Source organism: Lampetra planeri, chromosome 19 (assembly GCF_965212315.1).
Source record: "Lampetra planeri chromosome 19, kcLamPlan1.2.h2, whole genome shotgun sequence".
NCBI classification, from domain to species: Eukaryota; Metazoa; Chordata; class Hyperoartia; order Petromyzontiformes; family Petromyzontidae; genus Lampetra; species Lampetra planeri.
The window spans coordinates 9,818,138-9,838,138 of record NC_136125.1 but is presented as its reverse complement, the minus strand read 5'-3'; the positions used below and the strand labels follow the sequence as shown (position 1 = coordinate 9,838,138).

The window sequence follows — 20,001 nt, the reverse complement described above, 5'->3', positions numbered from 1 at the left end:
GCACTGCCTGGGTCGCGCGCCTGTGTGTGTGGTGGGGTAAGCGTAGGAAGTTGGCTGTGTAGTGGACGGTGGTCCGGATGTCTTGTGACACCCCCCCCCCCCCCCCCATTTAAGTCTTAAAATGTATTTGCTGGACTCATACTTTTTAAGCTTTCGTGATTGCAGGGATTCATCTTCTTGGTTCTTTCAGTAAAGACAATGTGGATGTCGGAAAGACAGACATGTTCTTCACCTGAGGACGGCTGCTTGCGTTGTGGCCGAAACGTCGTGAGAATTGTATTTTATAAAGTTTTATTATTTTATTATTTCCCTTCTACGTGACTTTACCGAAAGAACCAATAAGATGGACTCATACTCTTCGGGTTTTTTCGGTAAAGTCACGTAGGTAAAAATAAATAATACAAATAATAGAAATAATAATATTAAAATTATGATATTATTTTTTCTTTTTACCTACGTGACTTTACCGAAAAAACCCGAACAGTATGAATCCTTGCAGTCACGAAAGCTTCAAATCTAAAATTATTTGCTGGACGTCTGTGAAAAGAGCTTCATGGCTTGTCGGATTCCTCCAGTGTAAATACAGATTCTGATTGAAAACATAAATGTATATGGAAAATTAAACAATTAGGGGTCATCTAGACCACCCTGTATACAGTGGCTTTTGCTGCACAGCCCACTAGCATAATGCTAATTTGGTTTTACAAATTAACTCGTGCTAATAATGTTATTGTCCTGTGTGACCTGAGATCGATTATGAGCCACGGCTGACATCAGTGGCGAGTGATATCTGAATCGATCCTGGCGCAGGGCAAGCGCGGTGGGCCCTCATCCAGCAGTGGAGTGACAAGGTTATCAATTTTGATTTAAAGCTTTCGTGACTGCAGGGATTCATATTCTTGGTTCTTTCGGTAAAGCCACGTAGAAGGGAAACAACAAAATAACACAAATATAAAACAATAAAAATTCTCACGACGTTTCGACTGCAACACAAGCAACCATCATCAGGTGTGAAATCCACAGCAAGAAAACTTTTTTCAATTTTTTTTTAAACTTTTTTCAAATTTTCTTGCCATGGATTTCACTCACCTGATGATGGTTGCTTGTGTTGCAGTCGAGACGTCGTGAGAATTTTTATTGTTTTATATTTGTGTTATTTTGTTGTTTCCCTTTCTACGTGGCTTTACCGAAAGAACCAAGAATATAAGGTTCTCAATGTTAAGAGTGGGGTTTTATTTCTCTCGAAGATGGAAATGTAAAAAAAAAATTGGGGGGTAGAATCGTATCTACACTATGGATTACAAACATTACGCAATCTTGTCTCCTAAGTCCCAATATCCCCCATTTTAGTACCGACAGATCTCAGTCTCTTGAATTACTTTCACAAAGTCTATGGTTTTACCAAAACACGTTTATTTCACTACAACACCAAAAGTTTTCAAAGTTATCAGCCCCGAGAATGGTGAAAGTTGTAGTGTAGCGGCTAGCGTACTCCGCTACGATTCCTGCTCATGGCCAACACCGGTGATGATGATCTGAACCGGTCCTGGGCCTCCCCTAGGTCGACTCAGCCTCAAATGAGTACCTGGTGCGGTGTGTAAATATCACCGCTTGGGAGACAGGCGTGGTGTTGGCTACACACCTCCTCGTGGGCCGTGCCAGCCTTCCCAGGTGCTCGCGAACAGCACTTGCCCCAACAGTCTGTTAAGGCTATACCGGGGATCTTTGTCTTTCGAGGTATGGTATGGGAGGTGAGGAACATCAACCTCCCTCTGGGCCCTTTACTGCCACTCAGTGCACTCAGCACTCCTAATGTCTGGCACCTGACGAGGCTTTAGGTAATATATATCTCCTAAACGTTTTAAACTCCTGAACCCCAGCGCTTGGCACCGGTTAACACGGGGTTTTTTTTTCGTGTTGTGTCAGAATGTAGGCTGCAGCAATTCTGGGGGTGAGCCAAAGCCATTGCTCTTGATGTCAAGGGAGGATTTAAAAGTCATCGTGGGCAACCAGCCTCTGTCTTCCTTGGGACTGTGTTTCCAGTTACTGCAGGGATTAGTGCTGTTAATACATCTTAACTCCTGTCAAAAGTATCTTGAGCATCAACCAGGTGGGCTTCCATTTTGGCCATGGCATCTGTATTCAGTTTCTTGCGCTGATATGTGGAAAATAGGTTCCAATGTCCCATCAAGATAGGTGCATTTTTCCTTGACCTCGCAGTGGCATATGACACAGTCTGGCATGCAGGCCTAAGTTGTTCCAAGTCTTGCCACACTCGAAAATAAACATTGGGCTTCTCCTTCAGACACTGCATGCCCTTGCAGATTGTGAGACCCCTCTGATTGTCCTGGCAATTGTCAACATCCTCATCAATGATTTGCCTGCTGTAAGTCCCATCCATGTGCACTCATGTGACGTGTCTCGCAACCCAAGCCCTCTGCATTTCCAGCCTAGAGGCCACCCGTACCAATAACTGGACTACTGTTGATGAGTATTGCTGTAAGTGGATACTTCAGCCAAGCAAATCTCTCTGTCTTGTGTGTTTCACCTACACAATACCAGAGCTGTGCAAGAACTTGGGGTATATGACTGAGCAATGATGGCATTGCAGCAATCGGTGAAATGCTTAATCCTTGATATGCAAAGTGAAGTAAAAGCAAAGGTGTAGCCCTCTAACTCCTTGCTCACACCACTTGGCAGGAGGGCATCCACAAGGAGTTCTAGAGTGTGATTTGGCCTACTCTTCCATGCTGGTCAGGCATTAGAAGAGGTGAGAGTATCCACACGTGACTCCACCACACGATCCACTAACTGGTGTACCCATTCTACTGATGATGCCCATTAAATGACTTGAATTATTTGTGAGTGCTCTTTGCAGACCAGAGCAGATTTATATCACCGTAAACATCTACTCAACCTATAAAAGCACTATCTCTCACATCTCTGCATCGGCAATATCCAGTGCGTACTCTATTGCATCTCGGGGCAAATGTCACACTTGGAATTTTAATGGAAGCGAACACTCCAATATCCAAAACCGTGCAAAAAAGATACCGAGGATCATTTGGCCATCATTACCTCTACGTTGTATATTGACTTGGCAAGTCTGCATATAATCATTGGTACATACCTGACCTTGACACTGCAAAACTTGTTTAGGATGAAGCGGGGTTGATGAAGAATAACGTATTTCAAGCTCAGGCTGTAATGCAAACTGACTGACAGAAAAAAACACCAGCACTGACAATATACTGGGATGTGCCTCTTTTATTGAAAAGTGGTTGTCCACAGCACTGCACATCAGTGTTTACATATGAAAACATTAACAAATACTGTACTGGCAAATGTGTACCAGTAAGGGCAGCGAAATAAAAAGAAAGTTCTTATTTTCATGATAAATTTTCAGTTACTTAACCGTATACAGACCGACCCCAAGCCAATGTTATTTAAAAGGAATAACCAAGGGATACCTTTATCTGTTTAAGTACAAAACAAAAGTATGTTTTCTTTTCATTTTAATAATTACTGTATTAGCCAGATACCACATTAGAATATAATAATATACAATAGCAAAAAAGAATTGACACGAAAGTCCAATATAAAATGGACATGTTTAAAAATACAGTATTTTTAGGAGACAAATTTTAACAATGTGGTTGATGTGAAATTATCAGGAATTCACAACAATGCAATTCGGCGGCTAAACGGCACTTAGACAATGTTAAAAATAGCACCATTAGAATCGCAACAATTGTATAGTTTTCGTTTTATAAAAAACTTACAACAGTGAGGTAAAAAAAAGAGAGCTAAGGTCAGTTGTTATTGTAACGCTTTCTACTATGTTCAAGCTTTTTTGTTGGAAGAAAAAATTGTCAGATTAAATCTAGGTGACAAATAATATATGTTGTCATGTTAAGCAAGTGCATTAAATACAGTACAAAGTCGCATATCCGACCATCACATCCACCGTGACCAATCAACCGCCCAGACCCAGTGCACCATTTAAGTGTGCCTGATGTAGCTGTCACTTCATATCGACGTTCACAACGCAGACCTTTCCACATACGATGATTACATTCTTCTTAATCTCGTGTACATTTATGAAGCAAGGAATCCTCCCACGTTTAAAGCAGTCTGCGCTTTATTTTCGGTCTAGTAACCTATTAGCGCACGACGCAACTGACAATTCCTACAGATGTTCACCTATCCGACTTCTTTACATATCCGACCTCTAACTCAGTCCCCAGCGAATTGGATATGTGACGTTGTACTGCAGGTGATTTTAGTTCTTAAGTGAACACACCTTCAAAGGCCAGCACCAAGCATGACTAAATAATAATAGCGTTGCACCCTTTGTGCCTCATTTGTGATATTTGGAGTTCGGGTGCAGCCTTAGTATATTTGAGACCATAGCAAAAGGCCATGAATGGGGTCTCAGATGCTGCACATACAAACTACATGATACGTGTATAGCACACTGCACGTTATATTGGCATGCCTATTCACAATTTGTGAGTGCTTTAGAAGCTGTCATACGTTTAAAGTTAGAAAGTCTATTTTTTGTCTATCCATGCCTCCACGAAGCACGAGAGAGAGCCCCTCTTAAAGGTATTTGGCCTACTTTGCCAAACTGGCCAGGTGTCTTGGAAGCGATGGGAGTCCCCACACTTTCGCTCACAACAAACGACCTGCCGATCGACTAACTGTGCTGTACCCATTTAAACTGCTGGGCGAACAAATGTGGAGGATGTTTGACAAAGTTGCCAATCATTTCACCATTTGGATTGATTATAAATCCAAATTGTAATTGCATGCAACTTGGGGCCTTCATCAACGGTGGAACTTCCCTTTGAATGCCTGGTCCGATTCACATGTTGAAAAAAAAATGCTTTTTTTGTCAGATGTTTGGCAAAAAAAACGTGCCAATCATTGTCTCCACTGCCAAAAATACAATAAAAACAACTTGCCATAGCGATGTGTTTCAATGCTTTCGTCAAGATGCGAATGTGGGCCGAGGCTTTATTCTAGGTGAGATTGGTGGTGGTGTACACCACGACATATTCGAAACTTTCCATGTAAATGTCAGGGGATAGACAGATGAGCATGCGACCATCGCTTGCCGATGAACCCTTGTCATGCTATTCTACCCACGGCTATTAGGCCACCAGGAAGAAATGGACTGAACGTTTGTAAGAGCCCTTTCAAAGTAGAAATGCGTGTTTAGTTTCATGGAGAACTTAAACAGTACAAGCTTGCTGACCGTGGGATGGTTGGTTTGATATGGCATTCGTAAATTTCCCTTGGGTAGATTAAAGGTTTTTTTGTTAATTATTCACATAAACCTTATAGTATAGTTTTTTTTGTGGATGGCTTAGACGTGTATTAATATTGCACTATAAATGACAATGCTTTACGCCTCTCGACATTAATTATTTAAAAACCCAAAAATTGTATTTCTCATTAATCAAGCAAACTAATTAGCCGATGGTGCATGTCATCAGTCTATCCCTTGTTCAAAATGCTTCAACAGTAAGCCATTTGTTAACGTGTTAATAGCACAGGGTATTAAGTATAAAGCAGCATGCTTTGCTCTGTAATTAATACAGTATTATCACAAATCCCTCAGATTAAGAGACGGCCACAGTGAAACTAAATAATATGCAGTGCTTATGTTCACTTGGGTCAGAATCATAAACATACTTTTTTCTTATTAATTAGCTACGCACAAGGCTGCCTAATTGCCAGCTATTTATCGAAAACAAAAGGTTCTAATTCGTCATGAATTAGTCCAAGCATGTCATTATTACAAAGAATATGTGAAAATGAGCCAAAAGCATTTAGCCTCATTAATTCTTAATTCTCTGTCGAAATGGATTAGCACATTTTTGCAATAAAGCCTTTGGACTGCATAACAAGAACTATTAGCTGTCACCTTTCAGATGAAGAAAAGAAAACCAAAGGAAAGTGAATGTTTTGGAAGGTTTAGAAAGAGCCCCTACAGGTCACGTGAAAGATTGCCTCTAAATTCCAAAGTTTAAAAGACGTCGTAAGATCTCATGACTGCAAATACGCATCATGTGAAGTTCAAGTTAGCGGCAATGCATTTTCTGCAGTTAATAGCCATGTGTATAAACATTTTGTTGACTTGTGGTTATAGAAATTCAATCTTTTTTTTAATGAATCGTATTTTAAAAAAATGTAAGTTTTCAGTAATGACTCTGATATCGTTGTTTCTATGTGGTACATAAAAATGTACTGGTCTCAGACACGTACAGTTTTAAAAAATAGAATAATTTGCGCAGTACTTAAGCTTCATTTTCAATGCTTGCTTTTAAAAAGATTTATTCAACTCCACTTCTTATTTCACTTTGTGATGGCTACTTCAGTTTTACCATAGTCTGGCTTGCAAGATCACTTACATTTTTTTTCATTTACACATTTAATCGTGATTCCAGCAACTGAGTTGTATTTGTCATTTATTTAGGACACGATTCAAAGAAACGGTAGTTATTCCTGAAAATTGCATATTGCAATGGTTTTGTAACATCTTTTTAACAGAATAAAAATACTGTCAATATATATTACAAACGAAAAAAAAAGGAGGGGAAAAAAAAAAAAATCAGACCCAGCCATCACCTGTGGACAAAGTCTTATAAGTATAGCGTAGCGACCCAAACAAAAGTGCAGCGGGGAATGGGGGGGGGCCACAGTCGGCGGACGTGCTGATGACACTCAAACTTCCGAGCTGTCAGCCGCCCCACAGGCCTGCTTGGGCACCATGGGCTCGCTGCTGCCATTGCCATTGGCCACCGCCTCCTTCTTCATCTCCTTCTTCCCCTGCCGCCGGCGCCGCATCAGCAGCACGACCGTGAGCAGCACGCACACGGCCAGCACCAGCACGGCCAGCACGGTCACCACCGGGGTCACGTTGCCCGGCGGCTCGCGCTCCGACGGCGCCAGCTCGAAGGTGCCGTCGGCGGGCGCACCCCCTCGCTCCGTGTTGACCCGCCGGCCCGAGCGGTCGAGGACGATGTGCTGCATGTTGGTGCCGCGGTTGTTGGATGCGCCGATGTCGAGGACCAGCGGCGGGGCGTCGTGGCCGCCGGCCGCGTCTCGGCGCTGCCTCCGCTGCTGGGACGCGGCCGCGAGCATCTCGCCGGAGCCTTGAGCGGCGTAGTCGGCGCCGGCGGCCACGAGCGAGTGCTGCGCGTACTCGACGCTCCTCTTGCCGATGCCGCGGTTGGACGAGGCGTGGGAGCGCACCGTGTAGATGGTGTGGATGTACCACTCGCGACCCGCTGTCACCTGAGCAGGGCACGCGGAAACACAAGAGCGCCCGGCAAATACACTTTTCGTCATTAAATTATTGCTTTGGCCAACGAGTGATGGTAAGGAAATGTAATTGTCACACATGCTGGATATGGTGGCTCAATCAAAGCAGCATCATTCTGCCATGTGATCGGCTGCAAGGTTCAGGGAAGAAAAGGGGCAGAGGGAAGTGTGACTCTAAAGGAAAGGGAGTGAATGGTGATAATGGTGAGAAGTACTCGTGGATAGTTTCGGTATTGACACCACACAAGAATTCATTTAAGCCTGTGTCGACGTAGGGGGATGTTTTGATATCAGTCATGAATGTTAGCTGTGGCCGGGAATCGCACACAGCACACTGCGTTCATTGACCACTGCGATACCCCTTCCAAGGGCTGGATTATGACATGCTGGGGCCCTAAGCTATATAAAGTTTAAGAGATCCCATCGAGGACTGCCTGTATATTTGTGTCATATTGGAATAAAAATAACCGTTTTAGACAGTTTTTGTCCCCTATCTTCTTTATTTTTCAACCGATTGCGTACAACTTAAATCTTCGCATAATATTTTTTTGCACTGCGAAGTGCCCCTCATAATGTGAGGCCCTACTAAGCTGTAGCTTACTTAGCGTATGCCCACATCCAGCCCCGACCCTTCCCCAACTACTCGAAGCATGCAACAACAACCGTCATTCGCCACTAAGTGCCAGGCTACATGCATACAAAGATAAAGATCTCCCGTATAGCCTTAACAGACTGTAGGGGCAAGTGCTGTTAGCGAGCACCTATGAAGGCCGGTACGGCACACGAGGGGGTGGGTGGCCAGCACCACGCCCGACCGCCTTTGTCTCCCCAGTGGCGATGTTTACTACACACCGCGCCAGGTACTCATTTAAGGCTGAGTCGACCTAGGGGAGGCCCAGGACCCGGTTCAGATAATCGTCACTGGTGTTAGCCGTGTGCGGGAATCGAACCCGGGTCGCCAGGTTTATAGCGCAGCGCGCTAACCGCTACACGTGCATGAACTCGCACTGACCTGGAAGAGAGGGGAAGAGTCGACTCGGAATCCGTCGGATCCGGGCTGTCTCACCAAGGGCAGGGCCTCGGGGTCGTCCGCAGCCAAGCGAGCGTTGAACGGCACATTGCCGAACGAGTGCGCCTGTGTCTCGGGCTGCGCTTTGTCCTGAGAGAAAAAAAGATAGAAAAAATTAACTCGTAAAAACAAAGTTTTTCACTATAAATCCTTTATATGCGTGGCGGCTAGAGTCCTCTCGTCCTCTGGCTTGAGATGGCTGCCACCTATGGGTCAGATGATTGCATGCAACCATTAAGCAATTGGTAATTAAATATAATATTTTTGTCCTAAAAAGTGTAAAATTTTGGAAAAAAATTTCACGAAAAGTAATTGTCACGCACAACGAGTCTGTGTGGAAAATATCAGCTCGATTGGATCACGGGAAGTTGGTTAAAAAACGACCGAAAGATTTGCACGGTCGTAAGCAAGCAAGCAAGCGCGCAAGTGAACTTAATATAAAGGATTTAAAAAAAACACCACCACCATCTATACTATTTTTTATTTTACCAGGTAAGGCCCACTGAGCTATACAGCTCTTTTTCAGAAGCGACGTGGCTTTCACAAATGATAGCTGAACGAAGTGGCTTATCACGTGGAAATGTATAACGGCCAAGTGCTCTAAACGGGTGTTTCTAAATGTGGAGGGAAACACCGGAGGACCTGGAGAAAGATCCACGCGACCACGGGGAGAACATGCAAGCCTGCGATTGCTTGCTCAAGTCACTGCTACCGAGCCTCGGCTAGAAATACATCTCTAGATGGTGTTTTTGACGATTGTTCCACGCAGGTCAGGTGCCTTGGAAGAGGTGGGAGTAGCCACACTTTACCCCACCACACACGACCTGCTGATTAACTACCTACTGTGCACCCATTTGTACCGTTGGGTGGACAGGGGTGCGAGATTCAAGAAGCGTTCATTGTTTAAACTGCCGTGCCAGGAGATCGAATCGGCAGCCTCTGGATTTTTAAGCAGTGTATTCAGTGTCTCTGGGACCTTTTTATGCCAGTATCAAAATAATGAAAGAATTAAAAGAGGCTTTACCTTTTCTGGCAATAAAACAGGTGCTAAGATGTTCAAACATCAAATAGATATATTTTTTGCAATGCACCAGGTCTGCATTAACCACACGTACTTGTGGTCAAATATTTTTTGTAGCAAAATGTTTCGTGGCAAAACATGTTTGTGGCATAACATCCAATCATTTTACTTTCGTTTAAAAATATTAAAATCTGAGCCATTACTGATGATTTTAATGACACTTCCAATATCAATTCTACCTTTCATTTAAATGAGTTAAGAATTGTCCCACGTGTAATCCACACACATCTGGTGAAAGCACTTCCCTTTTGTATGCAAATCTTCGTTTGCACCGTACGTAGCCAACTGTGCTAATCGTAGGCGTGGGGGAAGGACAACAAACTAAACAACAAGCTGTTCTAAAGAGATGAGCTTCCAATCTAGATTTGAAAGTGCACAGCTCCAGTGGTGTCCTTATATCGGAAGAGCATTCCAGACGGCCACACTACCCCACTTTGGAATTCCCTCCTATGATCTCCTTCACTAAAGTTCTTATAACCTTGCTCAAATAAAAAAAAGGGATTAACTCTTATCTCTTACACCTTCAACGGTGTTGTTTGTTGTTGACCGCTTAGCATTTTGGGCCTTTGGTCACTGTGTTCAGAAACCGTGATAATAAAAATAGATATCATTGCCCCCACATTCCGTACCAGGATCTTGAAGCGGTAGAGAAGTGAAGGGGAATCAGCCAGGCAGCCATATTCCCGGTTTTCGGGGAAGTACTTGGGCACGTATCCATCGGCACCAGTGCACAGAAACACCTTCTCGATGTTGCAGATGAAGGAGTCCCCCAGGTTTTGCACAGGATCCACCATGACACGGCCGTAAACTATGGCACCTGTGGGGGTGAAGCGACAGCGCTGGGTGGGTCAAGCGAAGGAGCTTCCACCTGAAAAATTAAACGCCCGTCGTGATTATTCCATTCGTCATTTCCAACTATCACCGCCGGCCTTCATCAAAGCAATGCCTGGGCGAAAGCCTTTCCGCAAGCCATCGCAATCTCTCAGAGTGCCGCAATGTAAACAATCTACCCGGCACCTGCACACGAGCCGATTTCATTGCTCCGTCTCTGTGGTGGCCATACTCGAAGGCACGTGCTCGCCCCTTTGGCTGCCACTCTGTCATCAGTCTCAACCACTGGGTCGTCACTTTCCTCTCTTATGCTCACGTGTCGATGCTTCCGCCTTCACCAACCCATGCGCAATCAGCGCGGTGAAATACGGTCAAATAAACCCCCACGACCTGCATGGTGCGAGGCCCTCATTCAGCAGCGGATACACAAAAAGGGTGTACGTGCACATGAGGGACATCACAAATATGTGCTCTGTTTAACACCTAGGTTTTCGCGACCAATATTTTTTTCTGGGTAGATCGCATAAATCGCTTGATGAAGCTGGTTGTAATCAGCAGCGAAGCGTCGTACTCAAATTGTGCATGTTGTGGGTTTATTCTCCGACACACTGGTGTGCAGAAATAGTAACGAATTGGCACGTTTCGTTTACGTGACAAATCTTTCTAATTGGCTGTGTCGAGTGGTGGTGGTGGTGGGTTTACGACACCTTTATATTTACCTACGCGATCTAACCCAGAACACCTTGATCATGAATACATGGTCTGTTGTGGTCACTGCTAATACTTAAATCCTCGTGACCCCGCTAAGTACCTTCAGTGAAGGCCACATCGCTGCCCTCTCCAAAGCCCATGGAGCCATCAGATATCCAGAGGGCCTTCTTAGACAAGAGGAACATGAGCGTGTTGAGGCTGAACTCTGCTGCCACGGGGTCGCTGACCTGCAAAACGCACGTCAATTAAACAACCTCGTTAAACAGCCACACGTGTACTCGAACAAAAGTAAAGTGTGAATATTTTCCCGAAGACATTCTGCGCAATATTTAGACCAATAGGCCTTCAGGAATGGCATTAGAAGGTCCAAAGTAGGACATGGATGCATTTTGCCTTCATGAGAACTCATCTTTAAGCCATACGAGGAGAGTTACAGGACAGAAAACACAACTCAGCTGCACAGTTTCAACAAATAAAATGATGATTTAAATATTAACACAGCCAGAAATAACTCTTGCAATATCTCAACTTACATTTTTAAAGTGCAGTAAAAGCAGCCTCTGCTGTAATAACAACTCAGCCTCCACTGTTATGGTAAGACATTTTGTTAAGACTGTAGCTCCAAGCACGCCAGGGCAGAGTTAGATTTTTTTTTAGGCGCTTCTTTGGGATTTGCGCGTCAAATGCGACCATAGTCTCTGGATTATAAGACGCTCCGAAAAGTAAGGCATCTCGAAACTAAAAAAAATCTTTAAAAAATTCGACTTCCCTGGAAATCAGGAAACAGTCGCGTAAAATATAACAAAAATAAATATAGAGGGAATGCCAGGGAATATAAAGTGCATCTTACAATAAGTCCAAGACATGTGCGTCTGATGGCAATAGAGTTGTCGACTAGCCAGTGCCAATAAAGTTATATATCACTTGATACAGTAAATTTAGCTGTGACGGTCCCACCTGATGACGGAGACTTGTGTTGCCTCCGAAACGTCGTGATTTTTTATTTTATTTCTATTATTATTTTTATCCTTTTTATTATTTATTATTTATTTTTACCTACGTGACTTTACCGAAAAAACCTAAGAGTATGAATCCTTGCAGTCACGAAAGCTTCAAATCTAGAAATAAAGTTATTCAAATCTGGTCACACGTGTACCGGTGAAAGTGGCTACGAATGACAATGAAGGCCACAATATAAGACACAAACCCCCCCCCACCTCCCTCCCCCCCGACTTTTTCTTTAAAACACTGGAAACGCTTGCGTCACAAAGCGATGAATAGGGTAAACACATTTATGACTAAGGGGCCGTCCATAAATGACGTCACGCAATTTTGGACGATTTCTGACCCCCCCCCCTTCGTCACGCGACGTCACAAAAAGTCAGACCCCCCCCTCAAATATGAAGTCACAAAGCTCTGCCCCCCCCCCCCCCCCAAAATATAACATGCTTCAAATCGCTTTAAACTATTGTCATTGTAGTGCGTATTTAATGTGGCGCTGCACTCTGATGTTGTAGGAGAAAACATTTATTAAAAAAAGTCTAGTTAATTAAGTAGAACGTGTTTTCTATATTATTTAAAGTTGCTAATTTTGATTTGACGTCACATTTCTCAAACCCCCCTCCCTCGTCACACATCGTCACGAATGTCTGACCCCCCCCCCCCCAGGTGTGTGACGTCATTTAAGGACGACCCCTAAGGCGACGAGGTGATGGTGGTTAGAGGAAAGTTCGCGAGCGTCATCTGTTGCGGTCACGTGACTGGCCTCGCACCTGCTGGAAGCGGATGTCCAGATCGAAGGTGAGCGGCTCGCGCGGGTTGCAGATGATGGGGATGCTGTACTCCTGGCTGGGCGCCGAGGTGCACGGCACCAGCTTGACGGTGTACGTGCCGGAGTAGTCTCGCACCTGCGCCGATAAAGACGAAGAGACGCCGACCCATCAATTGGACGAGAGCCCTCCGTTATGGCCGCGAGCTTGATGGGAGCCCGTGGAGGCTCGAAACGCCACCTTCGCAAAAAGGTAATCCCGAGAAAATCCTCGGGGAAAATTGACAGCGGAGGCATCCGAGCGCCGGCTGGAAAAAAAAAACTGACGCCAAAGTGTCGACACGGAGAAAGTGTTTTTTCGCTTCTGTAAAGGGTAATAAGTAAATAATGGAGACGCGATGAGAGGTGACTTGATGTATTCTCGGCATGCAGTCTAAGAATACATTGTGCTACGAGCTCAATATGACAAATCTATACTTTGAAATCACGTGTGTATTCAACAATGATAACTCAATGGTAGCATGGCAACGGGCAGCGCTTTTAAGTTGCTCGTAGATGTGTTCATACGCGTTCCATCTTCGAAAATCTTTGTGGGCATTGAACGCCAACGGCCTAGACATATTTTTTTGTAAGGGCAGTTTCCTGTTGAGCCGTTATGATATTGCACGTGGTTTATTGATAATTTACAGCTCTGGTTTGAGATGATACAATTAGTATCCATTTAAATCCATGTAACCCTGAACTAAGGAGATCACGCACCAATTCACGATGCAAATAAAAAACACACATGTTTGTGCATAATGAACAAAACATCCCACACACACACAAAATACCGTTGAAGCCGCGTTTCAATATTTTTCAGATTTGCAATGTCCCTGCTTTTACTCCGGTAAACTAAAGACGAAAATCAGCCTGCAGGACACACGCTCTACTACGGCAACGACGACCCGCAGGGTCCTGCTGCAATGCCGTGCCAAGTGCGACGATCCGCGCGTGACTGCAGTGTGACAGATTATCCCACGTGTACGTCCGCGCCGCCCTCACCGCGAAGTCGGAGATGAAGCTCCACTGCTGCTCGGGCTGGTGGTAGGAGGGCTCGCTCCGCACCAGCGACAGTGTGAACGTGAGGCCCGGGTGGTCCGCCGACATCACCATGGAAGTCAGAGGTGTACCTGGGTGGAATTTGTTGGAAATAAATGAATAAATGATGCTTCAAATGTAAAGGAGACACATTTTTACAACGTGTATATATATATCATCATGGGACATCCTTTGCCAGTACCGAAATATGAGAATAGGTTTTTCCCTTTTTTCTGGCAACAGTTGTTAAGATGTTAAAACACAAATTTCTATCGTGTATATATATATATATTTTGTTATCGGCCGAGCAACACTGATTTAGGTTGTCGTAATCAACAGCTTAATAAATTAACTTGAACTTGAGCTTGTGTGTGTTGACATCACAGTTGCGGGTTTCTCCGACTATCGTCGGCTCGGGGGGCAATAAAACGAGTAGTCAATTAACAGTGGGTTCATCATCGTTAAAACTGGCTCCTGCCATGGGAATGTGGAATTGCCAGCGCTTGTTTGGTTTAACCTCGACAATTATCTCTCATCTTGCACCGTATGCTATATAGCACTTGCATGCACGACAGTCTTTCGACAGTCAGTGACTTGTAACACAATCACATTAACATACAAAGTAGGGTTGCCACCTCTAAGGTGTATACGACGGTATAAAAAAAAAACAGGGCATATCATGGGAATAAGAATATCTAACAACACGGGAATAAAGGAGAACTGAATGTGCTAGCATTGCCCTGCATGATGTATTCATACGCTACTGACAAAACCCAGAAGAGATGTAATGCCCCGGGGATAGCTCGCACAAAAAGAGGACGATCCCAACAGGACCAGCAGAAGGCAGTCACCCTGACACAAAGTAAATGTAGACACGGCGCAGCCTTTGCGAAAGCTGCAAGTGCGGCAGACGTCGTCCTACTTTGCTTTGACTCTGTGAAGGAGTTTACCTGGATGGGCCATCACGTACTGGCCTCGGAATCGTGCCTCGGTGCGGAAGTTCACCACCAGTCGCCCCTCTCCATTGATGCGCATGCTGGTAGGGTACAATGCGCCTGAACAGCACACGGACACGCGTGTTCACATGTGAAATACAAAACGATTTTTTTTTCCCCAGCGCGGAAGTTGAAACAATGTTGCAAGATTCTTAAATTCCCCCCCCCCCCACCTCTGGCCACCCAGCATGTCGTGGGCAAAAAGTGTGGGTCACTCGCATTTCTCCCAAACTGTCTGGCTACTATAGAAGAGGAGGCCAAGATACTCAACTACATTTTTTTTCAGAAGAAACCTGGCCACAAATGATAGCTCAACGAAAGTGGCTTATCGTAACGTGGAAATTCATAGCAGACAAATGCTTCTAAATGTGGAGGGAAAAACCAGAAGACCCACGGAAAAATCTAAGCAACCACAAGGTGAACATGCAAACTGCAAGTATACAGGGGTCGGGATCGTACCCATGACCTCCTGCATACCAGACGAGGTAGTTAACATCTCGTCACCGAGTCTAAAGACTCTTCCCCAGGAGGATCCTGCATTAGGATGTTTGGTCAATTGCACTGACACATGTCTGCCTCACGTTTGAGTTATCTTCAAGCTACAACATGAATATTTAATGTGGTTCATTAATGCATGTAATACAAATATGTTAATTAACAAACCTTAATGGAATGGATTTGATAGCTGGAAAATGTGCCATTTTACACAAGTTATAAACGATAAATGTTGATATAATGGACAGGTACAGGGATAGAAAAAATTAAACGTCCCTAGTAATTGTAATTTGCTGACAATGGCTTGTGCAGTGGTGGATGAAAACAACCCACTCTCTGGAGGTACTATGAATGCACAACAGGATGCAGCTCGTTGCTTCTCCCAACATTAATTACAGACAGCAGGGCATCATAACTACTGCGTGAATGCAATTAGAATATCAGGTCAGGTAAGGTTGTGAATTGCGTAGACACGAATAATTAAGTGCATTGCTCTAAATGATAAACAAGCCATCGATGTGCAGCTGTTGTTGATTTATTAGTGGCATTTATAATATCTAATGGATAGAAATGCCTGTGACTGACTGAGTCTCCGATGTAAATTGTAATTATTTTCTAGAAAAGCTATGAAGTTGAACATTGCAAATACAGTAAAATCTGTACAAAAACAATTTCTAATTTTAGACCATAAGATGGGTGGTTTTACAGTTCTAATTCTTTTTTTTAAGTTTCGTGTTAAACATTTAACAATTAAATATCCCCATCTTCAGTTAACACAATGTACCTCCCATGGAGTGTGACACTAAAGTTGCTATAGAGTGGGCAACGTTGGCTACCCATTACGATTCATAGTGAATACATTTTAGCATTGGACATTACAGTACAATGTAGAGATGAAATGTGTTGTATGTATGATCTTGTTTGGTTATCGGTTGGGACGACCATCTTGGTTGCACTGCAACCGTCATCATAACCTAGACAATGTCGATGCATGTCCCAGGAGAGAGTGCTGAAACCCCTTAATTTGGATAAATTCCAGCTCTGATAGTTCAAATATCGGCTTCACTGTCATGCTACGAACAATACTTTCACATGCAGAGCGGGTGTAAAACAGCTGCCCCGTGTTGTGTGGGTCAGGGGTCAGTTGAAGGGATCTCAGTGGTAGCTCTGTGATATTAAATTGTGTGGTCAGTTCTTTAACGTGAAGGGTTGCATTGCTCTTTCAGCACTGCTCTATGTGGAATGCAAATTCATTCTTCATCTCCCGACATGATACTCAAAGGGCAATCGGGATAAAATTGTGAGAAAATAACGAAAAAAAGAGGAATTCCAAAAAAACAGTGCAACCACCATCGTTGATGTGCGACAATAATGCAGCATATTCTTAGGTTTTTTCGGTAAAGTCACGTAGGTAAAAATTTAAAATAAAAATAAATAAAAGTTATTTTTATTTTATTTTTATTTTACTTTTATTCATTTTTCTTTTAAATTTTTACCTACGTGACTTTACCGAAAAAACCTAAGAATATGAATCCTTGCAGTCACGAAAGCTTCAAATCTAGAAATAATGCAGCAACCGACGCGGCATCTTAACGCAATGCAGCGCTTACAGTGGCGAAATGGAGCCATGCTGTGGCTTCATTTAGAGAATGCAGTGTGATCAGCCCATGTGTGGCCCAAAGGGCTATTGTCAAAATAAGCTGCTTTGGAGATTCAATTTCAAAAATGCATTGAACGACCCACCGCCAGTGGAGGAGTCTGGGTTGAGTCAAGGGGCTGAAAGAGACTTGAGGTTTCCATGAGCCCCGGGCAAGAAACCACTTAAGGGGCCCCCAGCTAGCGCATAACATGTATAATGAAGCCGTGGGTACCCAGCGAAGTTTCTCCAAGTCTGCAACACTATGTTTATGATTGGAGTGGGAGGAATCCAGGAATTGAAAACTGACTGGGTGGGGCCACGCTTCGGGTGATTAACGCAGAGTCGGGCGGAGATGACCGGGTGTGCCGAGAAGTCAGAGTGTTGGGGTCCTGGGCACAAATCCGCGCGGCCAATGACTTCACAAAAAAATCACAACACTGAATCTGATGTGGATAAATTCAAGCTCTCTGAATGCAAAACATTTGGTTTGACTGTCATGTGGTAATTTATTGGCAGGGTGTAAGCCCCCGACTGTGAAAGGAATAAAGTTCTATGCAAGATCGGTTCTGCACGTGACATTCTCCAACATGATGGGCAAATGGGGAGCGCTGCTCTGCGAGATTTCCGCATGGATTCTTTGTCTCATGATGGTGCCAATAGTACATTTGGAATAAATTAGAAAATATAATCAAATATATAAAAAAAACATGAATCGCAGTAAATTCAGCCCATCATCCTCCCAGGGTCGGCAAAACAAGTGCCACTCTGTGGGAAGATAACAGTGATTGTGCTGCAGACACACGAGGTCTCGTCATGCAAATGTGCAATGAACAGTGGAATGAGTGACTCCGGGCCACGAACAGCAATGAGTGTTTCTCCAACGCTTGATAGAACATGGAGTCGCGTTAGATTTTAATCACTGCGTTTAACCTATGACTGCAAGTAAATGAATCAAAGCTCTCCCGCCATCTATGTGACTGCAGGGGTGAGTCAGACTCCCTGTGTCGAAGTAGCCATTTAGGGAGCCATCAGTGTAGTGCTTAGCACGCTTCGCTCCAAAACCCTTCGACCTGAGTTCAATTCCCGCTCACGGCCAACAATAGTGATGAATATCTAAATAATTCCCGTAGGTTTACTCAACCTTGCATGTGTACCTCATGCACCATTCTAGCCTTCATAAGTGCTCGCTAACAGCACTTGTCCCAACAGTGTGTATGTGTGCATCTATGTTGAACTCATTTCGCACCGTCCACAGCCAACCACGCAAATCGGAGGTGCTATACGGAGGTGGCTTTACGGGGATGTGCATGTGTAGGGGTGTCAGGGGAAGGATTCCCACCAATATAGGAGGGTTAGTGAGAGGGGTGATCGAGGAGATATAAGGGGAGAACGGGCGGGAAGAAGGGGGCCTTTGGCAGGAACGAGATTGGGACGGCTGGGGACAGGTGTGGATGTGAGAAAAGGATTAAAAGACGAAACCCCTGCAATCTTGTGTCGGCTCTCCTCTACACATGTGTGCGGAGCGATCGCTCCCTCTGTCGATGCTTTCCGAGGACACTCGTGTACCTTGCAGCTCGGCCTCGGGTGGACTGCCGATGCCGTCCTTCCACAGGATGGCCGTGTCGTAAACGAACGTGAGCCTCATGTCGGACTGCAGGTCGAAGTGCTGCCAACCTCCGACGCCGACGGGCGAGTGGAAGACGTAGGAGACGTAGAGCGGCACGCGCAGCGTCACGTACGACTGCACCAGGTTCAGGACCTGGATAGGGAGGGACCGTTGGTGCAATGGTTATGTAGCACACCGGACATAAATCACGTGTCATCGGCTCAATCTCCTGGCGTGGCAATAGAAACGAGAGGACCTTAACCTCCACTCCACCCAGCGGTTTAAATGGGTACCCTGCAGTTAATCTAAACTACACTTTAGACTTTACCAGGTATGGCCCACTGAGCTATGTAGCTCTTTTTCAGAAGCGGCCTGGCCACAAATGATAGCTCAACGAAGTGGCTTATCGCGTGGAAATGTATAGCAGCCAAATACTTTAAATGTATGTTGTTTCTAAATGTGGAGGGGAAAACCCAGACAACCCGGAGAAAAATCCACACGACCACGGGGAGAGAAACATGCAAACTTCAAACGTACAGCAGGCGTCAGGATCAGGATCGAACCCACGACCTACTGCATACCAGGGGACGTAGTGAATCAGACCATGGGTATCGTTCTGCGCATTACGCACGCGCAGTAATTACGAGGGCGGCCGGTGGATTCGAACCGCGAACCTCGGCAACAAGCGTCGAACACGCCAGCGCAGGGCCCGAGGTCGCCGCCCGTACCTGGCCGTCGGTGCCGATGCTGCCCCCGCACTCGGTGAGAAGCTCCGACATGTCGTAGAAGGAGACGAACTCCCAGAGGCACGCCTCCAGGTTGAGGTTGCGGTAGAAGCGCAGCGTCGCGGCCGAGCGAAGGCCCGCGCTGTACTGGTACGGCGACGTCTCACCGATCACCTCGGGGTTCTTGGTGGCGTCCGTCAGGAAGCCGTGACGCGTCTGCAGCTCGTCGTAGTCCACCAGGTTCGAGCACTTGTGGTTGCCGACGCGCGTCCCGTCGGGGCTCAGCGTCAGCTCGAAGTTGGAGAGGGCCCTCGTGGAGATGACCGGCAGCATCCCTGCCGAGGTGAGCGAGGCGTTACAGGTGCGTGGCTGCAGCCGTAGGAGCCGTCGTGTGATTTCTAGAGCGACGTGAAACCCGTCGACCTGAGTTCGATTCCGGGCCGTGGCTAACACCAGTGGTGAGTGATGTCTGAACCAGCGTGGCCACTCCTGGGAATGATGTCGCGATGCCGGTAGATCCAGCACATGACGTGCAGCTCAACTGCTTTTTGTGGCTGTGTTGTCCTTGCCCCGCCCCTCCGATTAGCAGGGTTGGCTACGTATGGTGCAAAAGAAGTTCAACAAACATACGTACACAGGCCCTGCCTTAATGTAAATGTGGTAAAGAAA

General features: G+C 45.2%; 1 protein-coding gene across 1 annotated transcript in view; it reads right to left on the bottom strand.

The window, feature by feature from the left end:
- Positions 1-3,249: 3,249 nt before the first annotated feature.
- The window catches only part of LOC144724085 (FRAS1-related extracellular matrix protein 2-like), a 130,337-nt gene continuing 113,585 nt past the window's right edge, over positions 3,250-20,001 (bottom strand). Inside the window, exons 16-24 of the mRNA XM_078602951.1 lie at positions 19,336-19,667; positions 18,568-18,760; positions 14,823-14,927; positions 13,837-13,964; positions 12,797-12,931; positions 11,125-11,251; positions 10,112-10,299; positions 8,345-8,491; positions 3,250-7,305 (exon numbers count right to left, since the gene is read on the bottom strand). Of these exons, the coding sequence (XP_078459077.1) occupies positions 6,733-7,305; positions 8,345-8,491; positions 10,112-10,299; positions 11,125-11,251; positions 12,797-12,931; positions 13,837-13,964; positions 14,823-14,927; positions 18,568-18,760; positions 19,336-19,667 (1,928 nt within the window). The 3' untranslated portion in view covers positions 3,250-6,732. The remainder of the gene's footprint in view (positions 7,306-8,344; positions 8,492-10,111; positions 10,300-11,124; positions 11,252-12,796; positions 12,932-13,836; positions 13,965-14,822; positions 14,928-18,567; positions 18,761-19,335; positions 19,668-20,001) is intronic.